We start from the raw sequence: 12,111 nt of genomic DNA on the forward strand, positions 1-12,111 counted from the left end.
AGTGAATATGAAATCAGTTCCCAACATATGACAGGCAGAAAGTAAGCAAATACTTACTCTACTGTTATAACAACATTTTTTTGTGAGAAATATTTATGCTAAAAAATGTTTTGTTTAAAATAAATGCCACCAAATTAGTTGTTTCTTACTTTTAATTAAAATGCATTCACAATTTTTAGTGTAGCTAAAGTATCCAAACACTTTTTGGGGCCACTGTATGCACTCGCAGGAATTTTCTAACTAGTTGACTTAGAGAGTGATGGACGACAAGGAAGAGGAGGAGGAGAAAGGGGTTAGTGTTTCAAGTCCTGCCCTCTGTTCTGTTTCTCCTCCTGCTCTCTGCTTGGAAAGAGGGGGAGGGAGACACGACTCAACAGTTACCACAGGAAACGGAAGAGACCGACAGACAGAAGTCATTTCAAAAGCCCGGGGCCGAGCAGAAGAATCACTCTGTGTGCATTTGCAGGGTTCTCCTCCTCCAAAACCCTTATCAGCCACTCCTTACCTCTCCTGCTGGCTCTTTCTTCTCTTCGTTTCTCTGTTTGTGGCAAACAGCCCCCCCTCCCCGACCTCCAGGAGAAGATCTCTTCAACAAAAAGAGGAGATGCCCCCGCAGCCACAGGTGAAGAGAAGTTTCCTGGAATTCCTCAAGAGCTTTATCGGAATTGTACGGGTCCTCCAGATCCTGCTGGGAGCCGGGCTTTGGGTCACCATCGCAGCCAACAAGTATGAAGGCTCCATTCACTATGTGCTGTTTGTGGCCGTGCTTTTCTGGTTCCTCACGTTAGCCATCTTCATCCTCACGCTTCTGGACAAGCAGGACCTCGTTCCCGTTCTCGGAGGAGAACGGTGGTTGTTGAGCAACGTCATCCACGACGTTGCCGCCACTCTGCTGTATCTGTCCACCATTGGGATCATGATCTACAAAACCCAAAAGAACTCCTACTGCAACCTGGACGTCTACAAACATCACTGCTTGTACAAGGTCTACCTCACTGCCTCCGTCTTTGCCTGCCTCACCGCCAGCGTCTATCTGCTCTCCGCCGTCTACGGCAGCTGCAGGAAATGTCGAGGTGAGCAGACGGTAGTTTGAAAACCGACTGCATCCCTCACACCCTTCCGCTGCGAGACAATTTGGAAAGCTTTTTGGAGACTTACAAATCTCTTTTTTTTTTAATCAAAGCAGAGGGTTGATCCTCTTGCCTCAGGCTTTCAGGTTTGTTTGTCGCTTTTTATACAGTAATTTATAGAGCTTTTGTACTGCAGTCACACATAAAGTCTATTTTACACTTGTGTTTATGTTACCGGAGCTCTATATATAAGTAGTTTTATTTTTTTGTATTGTATAACTGACAACTCAAAGAGCAGTTTGTTGCTTAACGAAACTATATTCTTCATGTTTTGTTCTTTTAGCCTTTTGATATGACATTGACATGAAGCAGAGCCTTGTTTAATCGCTCAGTGTCTTTCATCAAATGTGTACATGTACTTGACTGTTTGACAATCCTAGAATGAGTCGCACCACGTCAAAGATCTCCACTTGGTCCGCTTTTAAAGAGAGGAAATATTTAATGTAAACAATCATGTTTTAGAATGAAGTGTAATATGTGGTTGTTAGCAAACATTTAATAAATAAGAACGAAATCAAGTAAATGCAACTTCATTTCTGTGTTTTGTATGATGTTTCCTAATTTGCTTGGTAAATTTAGGAATAGAGGCTGTAATATACCAGCCAGATCACAATATAATGTGCTCTTGTGTTGGTCGTGGATCATTTGCAAAGAACAGAGATGTTGGGACAGCTGCCTGTGATCGGTTTTTATGCTGTCATGAGTTTTAGGAGGAATACAGTGTAAGTCCAAACTGCAAATTGTGTGTGAATGTGTTTCTACATTTCAGAATGTTACGTCATAACATACAGTTCTTTGTTTAATACAGTACTGGTCAAAAGATTGGAATTAAGCTGTTTTTTTTTTCATGTTCACCAATGCTGTATTTATTGGATGAAAAATAAGTGAAAACGGTAATATTGTGAAATGTGTTTATAATTTATTATTTAACCTTTAGTATTTTTCAGCAGTCATTACTCCAGTCTTCAGTGTCACGTGATCTTCAGAAATGACATAATATGCTGATTTGGCGCTTAAGAAACTTTTCTTCTTATTAATATTGAAAATGAGTTTTTGCTGGTTAATGTTGGTTAAAACCGTGATACGCATTCACATGTTTGGGGTAAGTAAAAACTATTGTTAATAATTGAACACCAATAACAAAAATTTGAATGTTTTCTAAAGGATCATATGACATTGAGAACAGACTGCTGAAAACTCTTTACGTTTAAATGTATTAAAATGACTTTTATATTTTGATCAAATAAATGCAGCCTTGGTGAGCATTCTTTCAAAAACAAACAAAAAACACAAATCCTAATATAAAACGCTTCACTAGCAGAACAGATTGCTGGACAAACATTTCTTCAACCTGATTTCTCATGTTTTGTCTACTGCCCTATTCCTTTAAATGGAGTGCTATGATGGTAATTGCTTCCTCTAGCAATACAGAACAGTATGTTCACACTCCCTGGAAAAAATAAAATAAAAAGTTATTAAATGACATAAATTTCTCAATGCTGGAGGATCAGTGTTTACACAAACTGTTGAACTTGAAAGACATTTCCTGCTGTTGAAGAGCTCTCTTTCTCTCTAACTTTAAGCGTTCTCTTTCTCTCTGGCATAGTAGGATATTTTCTGCTCATCAATGTCATCCTATTCTTGAATAGCCAAACTTTTGATTTGCAGCATTAAAGCGTATTTTGGCATGATCTTTTTATGTGATGTTTGTCTAAGACTTGATATCACAAGAATAGGCCAATAATAATAATAATAATAATAATAATTTTTTTTAGTAAATTTAATATATTTTTTAAATTGCACAGCAGTGACTGCCTACAACAGCTTGCATGCATGCATGCATAAATAAAAATATATAAAAAATATTTCTGTCCGAAAGCAATCATTCTAGATTATTTCAATACAGATATAATTCAGATTAAATAATTACTTTACTTTTAAGTGGCTCAAGCAAAACTCAGTATCTTTAAATGAACTGATGCCTCCAACCCAAATTTTGGTAAATCAAACATGTTCTCCTTCAAAAGTTCTCATTGTTTCAACCCAGTATCTTTTAAAGCTTTCATTTCCGGGCAGCGCTTGTCATTTTTGTGTGAAATATGCATTGGAAATTCAGTGAACGTAGTTGTGTAGAGAGTAGTATTGGAAATTGCATCATGTTATTTTTATCACCCTAGCAACAGTGCAAAAGGTGGTAGAGAGTGAGCCAAACAATATGAACTGAATTTATCTATTGGAATGGGCCATTGGCGCATACTCACTACATGAAATATTGAAAGATTAAGAATGCATGGACACATTTGTATAACATTCACTACCAACACTGGTTACGAAGCAAGGTTATATAAATAAATGAATGTATGATGACTCATATATGGCCAGAGGTAAGGTCAACAAATGATCATTTAACAGGAATTCTGCAGTTTGGCTGTGCAGCTTTCATTATTACGGACGGATTGTGATTTGTGGTGAATGCAGGAAGTAGCAGGAACTCCCTCAGGAGCTTCGAGTGGGGTACAGCCTTCAGAGGAAGCGCTCCGGTTCAAACATGTTGACAGAAACACATGGACGTCGTTAACTGATGAAAACCATGTAACGCATTACTGTATGTATGCCAGGACTTGAATGGCTTTATAGTTATGACTTTGTCAAATAAACCTGAATAGAGAGTGACTTCATTTTATATTCTCATTTGCAAATGATCCAGGTGCCTCTTCCAGTGTTTTGAAGCTGTTGGCTTTGTCTCCCTTGACTAAAGGGGTTGTTTTGTTTAATTGCTCCATGTGGGCCTCGTATTCACAGGATAAGTCATCAGAGCTTCAATGAGAGCAGGCCTGCACATGTGGACCGTTAACCACACGCTCTGCGCAGAGTGCTGAGACGCGCATTCCTGTGTGACGCTCTTCACATGAGGAAAAAAAAAAACTGTGTAAATCAGTGAATGGACAGACTAAGTCTAAAAGGAAAGAAGTATTATGCAAGATCTTTGAGAAAATGACGGCAAGGAAAGGGCAATATTTAATTAAATGTTGTACCAGTGCCTGATGCATTTTGAAGGGCTCTTAAAAGCATGACTTTTTCTTGTCTGCTGCTATTGACGTCACAGCTCAGGACCATTCGTATTGTCATGATGTCATTTCCTCTGGCTTCGTATTTATTAGTTGCAAGTGATTCAGAACTTCTGAACAGTTAGAAACTGTGTTTAAGGAACTAGAGCTTATTTTAGATCCACCCAAAAGAAAGGGTTTTGCTGAGTGCTTGCTTGCTCTTTCACAGCTCCCATAGTTCCCATGTATGTTCTATTTAAAGGGATAGTTCACCCACAAATGGAAATTTTGTCATAATTTACTCCTTAATGGTAACCAAACTGGTAAACATTGACTTCCATAGAATGGAAAAAAAAATTACTACACAAGTTGATGGCTACCATATTTTTCAAAATATCATCTTTTGTGTTCAACAGAAGAAAGAAACTCATACAAGATTGGAACAACTTTTTTTTGATGACAGAACTCCAAACATCACAATCTCCTCTGAAGAAAAATGTAAAAATGTCAAATTAGCAAAATGTGCTCTGGGAAATATTAAATTGACGCTATTTGTCTACTCTGCATTAGATTACCTTAAGATGTGTAAACCTGAACAGGAAAAAAATGACTCCAAATACTAAATTAATTTAATATCATTATTTCTGACCATTTTTCAGAAAGCAGATGTAGTATTTTTGCGTTTTATTTTACAATTTTACTTCATTTATAATTTTTAAATTAATTTATGGAAGATTGCTTTTGACACTGAATAAAACATAAAAAAGGTAATTGTGACCATTTTATCTCACAATTATCTCACAATTCGATTTTTTTTTAAACTCGCAATTGCTAGTTAAAAAGTCAGAATTGTGTGATTAGAAACGTACAATTCTGACTTTTTCTGGAAATTGCGATTTTATATTGTGCAACTTCTAAAAGTCAGAATTGTGAGATGTAAGCTTTAAGTTTAGAGAAAAGTCGCAATTACCTTTTTTTCTTCTTCTTTTTTTTAATTCAGTGGCGGAAACGGGCTTCCATAGTTGTTTTTTTTTTTTTTTCTTCTTTTTACGTTTTATAAAAAAAAATTTTTACGCTTTGTTTTTTTGTTTAGACTTTAGCAGTTTGCTCTCCATTTAATCTCATTGCTGTCTATGAAACAATTGTTTTAAAGTGATCTCTTTTTCTTTTATTTTTTCTTTACTATGAACATTATCTGTCTACCTAAAGCTGTTGCCCCAGTTTCACAATCCATGTCATGTAATGTTCTTGTTTTAGCGAGTAAACTTTTGCACAAGTCTTGTAGTTATAACATTTTCCTACAACCTGTATCCCGGGAGACAGAATCACATTATGGGCAAGAGGAAATGATGTCACGTCCTGTTTTGGAGCAGTCTGAATTGGTGCTGTGTTCAAGCAGATTGTGGCAGAGGGCAGTGCGGCTTGTGGGTTGTGAGGCCTATTTATAGAGTTCTGGAAATACCAAGACTTCCTTTTTGCTGCCAGCCCATAGCAGATGGCAAGAATGTGTTATTAACTCAGCTTTAACTAAGACTTTGCTAATTGTAATCGGGGGGAAAGCAAATGCGTTGATTAGGCTGTATTCGTGGAGAATCCTCCTCATGTTCATCAATATTTCAGCTAGCTTTACTGCGTTTTGATCCCCACCTCTCGGCTCTCTGTACTGCTTTGCGAGAGAAAACAACAAACAGACGTGTCTAGTTCAATAAACGCAGAGGGAGGCTTTCTGAAGCCTTAGAAGGAAACAGGCCTTCAAGACTTTGGCATGCTTGTTATGGAAAGCGTTAAAGTCAAACAAGCCTGCTTTGTTCAGAACAGGGCCAGACGTACTCTCACATTCGCAGAATATTTGCACACATATGACCAAAAATTTCCTCTGTTGATCTAATAGGGTGACTGCTTTGTCAATGGATGTAATCCAGTTTTAAATATAATAAAGTTGACATTTAGTTCATTTTAATAGTATATATTTGAAATGTTACTTTACATTTATTTCATTTTAAACTTGGTTAGAATTCACTTAATTACTAACTTTTATAATAAACAGTGCGTAGAAGGCACACATATTTCCATTGGTAAGAGTAAGAGCATAAACAACGTGGTTTAAACAACTTTTTATGTGTTTTATTCTCAGAGTTCCTAGAATTGTCTGGACTTGAAGGAAAATCCTGGGGCAGGACGTGGCATTATCTGTACCTGGTTATTATGAGCCTTAAACCAGCAAATCAAATGTGTTAATTTAGCAAAAGACTGCTGTGGTTTCCACAGAACTATTATGTTAAAGTCTCTTTTTCCACATTTGGGCTTTTGGGTATATATTTAAGCTTTTGTTTGACTAAATGCAGCTCTGATACACAAAATTAGCTTGGTGTCATTCAGAGGTGTGACTAGACTCAACATCAGGACTGAATCTGTGGTTCATTTTAGACATCTTACTGTTCCAAATTGCACTGTTAAAAACCTGTTTCTAACACTTACATTTTTCAGAGATAAAAATGTATGTTGCTATATTGGACGTTTTGATCGTTAGTCCCTCATTTTGCATTTTTCTATACATAGGCTACTCACACCTACACACAAACACACACACACACACACGCACACATACATACATAGACATTGAAAATAACATGAGGTGAAAAATGTAATTGTATCTTATTTTCTTCTTGGTTTTCGTCATGTAATATAGTAGGATTCCATATTGTCCAACAAGTTTCTTAATTTGTAGTACCTATACACACAATTATACTGAATAAATCTCCAGCAGGTGGCACTGTTTCACTTTCACTCCCAAGGAGGTCTAAAATATTTTGTAGAGATCTGTTATTGTTATCTATCTATTCATCACAGTGGCAGTAGCAACTGGCATTTAGATGAATGGGCAGTTTTAAAGAATGACTTTCCTCATCGATTATAGACCTCCTTGTTCTCATGCCCTATAGCTTTGACGTGGAAAGCAGCTTTTGAAAGCACTCCAAAATAATTTGGCACTGTCAGGCATCTACATTATATTTATATATATAATATATACTGCAAGTATATGCTGCTAGCAAAAAGGTTTATTTAGTCAAAATACACAACTACTTTAGAATGGCTGTAAAAGATGCAATGTAGAGTGTGTAGTTCAACATCTACTAGCAGGGTTAGTGCATGCATGAATCTGATGTATATTACATACAAAACTGGAAAGCAGCTATTGTATAGTTAATTTTTTATTTAATTGGCTGGCTTACAAATGAAAATGGTTTATATTTTATGTAGGAAGGTGAAGTAATCACTGGATTTGTTGCATGTTGCAAATCTGAAATTCAGAGTTTTGAGATTGTTGCCATTATTTAAATAATTATTTTCTGTGCTAATGTGGTATAATATATCTATGCCGTGTATAAGAAGAACAAAGTATGAATGATAGCTTTACATGTCAATCAAGCGGCTTTAAATATTGTAAGATGGTTTTTGACCATATTGAAGTCTAACTAGGGTAGTCAAATTTTGACCCCTTGACCTTCAACCTCATCTGACATCATTCTACTATGATGAAAGTTTGTTCATGAATATTACTTGGGTTGCTTGACGAACCACTCCAGCCTTATTAACACTCATAAGCCAAAGTCACATGAATCCAGTACATTTAAGAACAAAATACTCTTTTAAAAAAGAAAAAGATGACTGTGATTTCTATCAGGTAATACTACTAAATAGGTTAGGTTGTCCGTTGCTGAGAAGCTGTAACTTCTTAAGTCTTCCTCTAGGTGTCAGGATTGTCTCTTACATAAACCAGCTGCTGGTGACAGCAAGAAGACTGAGATCATCCACACACAATGTTCAGTTTGATGGATGTAGTATTTGTAGGTTTATGAGCTTTACAGGATTATAGAATGGCGGTGTTTGGCTCATCTGTGTGAGCTGAGAAAGATTAGCGCTGTCACACAGTAATGATTTTGAGAAGTTCAATATTTCTTCAGGTTGTTAAAGCATTGAGTCATGACGCTGGTATTGCACTTCTGCAGTAAAGATTGAAAAAAATTAGTCTATTATTCACTTTTTGGTCACTTATTGTAAACTATATAAATGCATAAATCAATAAAGTCTACATTTGTAATCATAAAGATAGACAACATTAAATATTCTATACTTTTAATGCATATTTTCCTGACCCATGTAAACAGTAAAATTGAAAACGGCTTCATTACACGACCTGTTTGTAATGCCAGCAGTGATAAACGACACTAGAGCTGAAAGCCTCAATATCAACAGGAAAACAGTTCCACTTTATGTAGCAGTAAAACGATTGTAAAATTTCTTCCTCCTTTTTGCTTCATGAACTTTACTGGGTTTTATCTTAGGTTTTATGTTTTCTTGATGTGTTTTGTTGTTGTCTATTGGACAGATTTACAGGGTTGCTGCAGAAATTCTTGACAGGCTGTAAATATGAAATGCTAATTAAATGTTTTGAATCTCAAGTTTTTTTTAATGGTCTATAGAATCACCTTGTCTTAACATGAAATGAAATATGTCACTGAAATGCTATCAAAGGGTTTTTTTAAAAGGTCTTTCGGAACTTGAAATCATTTGGGTTTTTTTTTTTTTTTTTAAACTGGGGACTAATTTCTCTTCAGACACTCAACAACAAATGTCAGCCATTAACAGCTAGTCGACATAAGAGATTTATTTACTGCAAAAGTTAATTGTTCTTTATAGGCCACAGCCCATAAAGAGTCAGGAAGATCAAATAACCCCCAATAACCCAGGGAAATTCACTGTAAACCAGTTTTTATTAGCCTTTTTGACTCTCCACTTCCCAAAATTGTCCATTGGCTAAGATTAATTAATTAATTAAATTAGTTTTAAATTTTTTATTTAATTTTTTATTGTAGTATTCATTCTACAGATTATATTACTATTATTGAAATTTCACTTTTATTTAACTTGCACCCCTCTTGGAAGATGCTAAGACCTCCTATTTGGCTTCGGCCCTGGCCCTGGCCCCATGGTTGAGAACTAATTTCCCCGTCCTCAGCTCTCTGATAATTGTGTCTGTATGACAGAATTTGCCAGATAGTTTCTAAGACAAATGCATTGCCTGGTAACACTAACAAGCTTGGCCAGTTGATTCATTATGCTTTGGATGAATGTATTTATACAGGCCTGATCTTTGTCTCAGACTGTTACTATGGTAATGCAGAGCGGCACAGAGAGATTGAGGTCAGAGAAAAGGACACACTGTAGTGTAGCTTATAAGAAGTAGCCGCAGTAGGATTTTGCATATGAACATCTCTCAGTGAGGATTCTTCTTTCATTCTTGTGTGCAGTACTGGGATTTGAACTAGTTCACTGACACGCATCTGTTACCATCAGCCTGCTGTTTCAAACACATGACTGATGTTTCAAAGTCTTTGCAACGAACATCCTAGTAAATAGGCTACTGTACTTTTTTATTAAAACATGGCCCTCATTAATAACAGCATAACGAGACTAGATAAATTTTGAGTGACGCAAGAGTTGATAAACTTGTTAAGGTGTAGCTAATTTGTTCAAAGTGGCTTTAGGGCATTGCTAGGTTGTTGCTAGGGTGTTGTGGGTGATTTCCAGGGTGCTGCTATGGTGTTCTGAATTTATTGTGGTTTTGCTTGCTTGCTTGTTTGTTTGTAAAAGTGTTTATATCTTTTTGGAGGTGTTTTTTGTTTTGTTTTGTATTGTTTTTTTGTTTGTTTGTTGTTGTTGCTAGGGTGTTGTGTGTGTGTGTCATTTTTTTTAGGGCACTGCTTTGGTGTTCTGATTTTATTTTGGTTTTGCTTGCTTTATTTCTTGTTTGTTTGTTTATTTCTTTTTGTTGTTGTTGCAAAAAGAATTGTTAGGGGTGTTTTTGTTTTGTTGTTGCAAAATAGAGCTGGGCGATATATCGAACGCGATGATTGCTACGCAATATCGCGTTATTATCGCAGATGAATCGCCTTTGACAAGCTACACAATATCGCGTTCATTATCGGTGATCTATGGCTCTGTGTATTAAATGCTGCTCCATCTGAAAGCAGGTGATGGAGATTTACCGCTAATCATGGAACCGGCTTTTCTGACGAGATGAGCATTACAATCGCATGCAATATATCGCCCAGCCCTATAATGCAAAAGTGTTAAGAGCTTTTTTGAGGGTGTTTTTTTGTTAAAAATGTGTTTAGACCTTTTCTGGAGTGTCTTTGTTTTGATTTGGGTTTTTTTGTTACAGAGGTTTTTTGGGTGGTTTTGTGTTTTTGTTCATGTTGTGTTGCAAAAGTGTATATTTATTTATTTTTTTTACAAAAGGATAAGATATTCATTTATTTATAATGTTCAGAGTTTTTTTGTTTTGTTTTTAGTGTTGCTATGCTAGAGTGTTCTGCACTGTAAAACCCGACAAGTTAGAGTAACTCAAACCATTTGAGTAAACCAATTCCCCTTGGCTTAAACCATGTTAAGTTTTAAAACTTGCAGTTAAGTAATTAATTGATTAATTAAGTGCTAATTGAGCATTAGTGATGAACACCTGCTGTTAACAAACAGAATCACTGAAGAAAAGAGAAACACAAGAACAACAACTAACTTCAGTTACAGCCTTAGATGAAACCAACTAAAATAAAATACATTAAATCTCTCAAAATCTGATTAAACAACCCCACAAACAGCATCACCAGCTCCACTTATTAATAACCAGACTGACTTTATTTCTGTCAGACATCTACACAAGATCTTATTGAGAATTAACTAAGGTTAAGATGTTGATTTATTGTTTCATTTGAAGTAACCATGTTAGAGATCAGTGTCTGCTTTAGTTGGGCTCTTGACCCTTGACTTCTGTGTTAGTTGTTTTTTTGACGTCTTTTTCTCTGGTTGTTGTAACCATGTGTTCCTGAAACATATTTGTTATAACTCAAAAGCCCAGAGAAAATGATCAGTAGTTGGTTGTTATATATTTATAATGATAATCATCTGTTTGTGATCTGATCTCGTTGAGAGTGAACATAGACTCATTATGTGTCTAATCTCTGGTTAAATGGATGTTGTACTGATTATAGTAAAAGTGATTCTAAGAGCCAGTGGTTCTGTGATAGTCAGTTAATATAAAGGACTTTCCAAACAGTTTGTCCACAAAAAGATTTCCATTATGGCAGCAGCTAGACTCACACAGACATCAAGAATCAGCTTGTGAACCTCAACAATGGTGACCATTAAAAAATAAATGTAAAACAAATCATGCAGCAATGCATGCTGGGAGCCATGGATGAGTTTTGTACTATGCTAGTACCCAGCATTGCAGCATGAATTTATTTTTTATTTTTTTAATAGTCACCATTGTTGAGGTTCATAAGTTGATTCTTGATGTCTGTGTGAGTCTACTTACAGCCATAGATTGAAACTTTTTGTGGACAAACTGTTTGGAAAGTTCCTTATATTAACTGACTATCCCAGAACCAGTGGCTCCTAGAATCACTTTTACTATAATCAATACATTCATTTAACCAGCGATTAGACACACAATGAGTCTATGTTCACTCTCAATGAAATCAGATCACTAATAGATGATTGTCATCAAAAATATATAACAACCAACTACTGATCATTTTCTCTGGGCTTTTGAGTTATAACAAATATGTTTGAAAAACACATGGTTACAACAGCCAGAGAAAAATAGGAAGAAAAAAAAAATACAGCAGTCAAGGGTCAAGAGCCCAACTAAAGCAGACACTGATCTCTAACATGGTTACTTCAAATGAAACAATAAATCAACATCTAAACCTTAGTTAATTCTCAATAAGATCTTCTGTAGGTGTCTGACAGAAATAAAGTCAGTCTGGTTATTAATAAGTGGAGCTGGTGATGCTGTTTGTGGGGTTGTTTAATCAGATTTTGAGAGATTTGATGTATTTTATTTCAGTTGATTTCATCTAAGGCTGTGA

General features: G+C 35.9%; 1 protein-coding gene across 1 annotated transcript; it reads left to right on the forward strand.

The window, feature by feature from the left end:
* The first annotated feature begins 215 nt into the window (after positions 1-215).
* On the forward strand, positions 216-1,665 carry marveld1 (MARVEL domain containing 1). Its single transcript, XM_058796164.1, has one exon. The coding sequence runs from the start codon at positions 260-262 to the stop codon at positions 1,091-1,093; it is 834 nt and encodes a 277-aa protein (XP_058652147.1). The 5' UTR covers positions 216-259; the 3' UTR covers positions 1,094-1,665.
* The last annotated feature ends 10,446 nt before the right edge of the window (positions 1,666-12,111 follow it).

Source organism: Onychostoma macrolepis, chromosome 13, assembly GCF_012432095.1.
Source record: "Onychostoma macrolepis isolate SWU-2019 chromosome 13, ASM1243209v1, whole genome shotgun sequence".
NCBI lineage: Eukaryota > Metazoa > Chordata > Actinopteri > Cypriniformes > Cyprinidae > Onychostoma > Onychostoma macrolepis.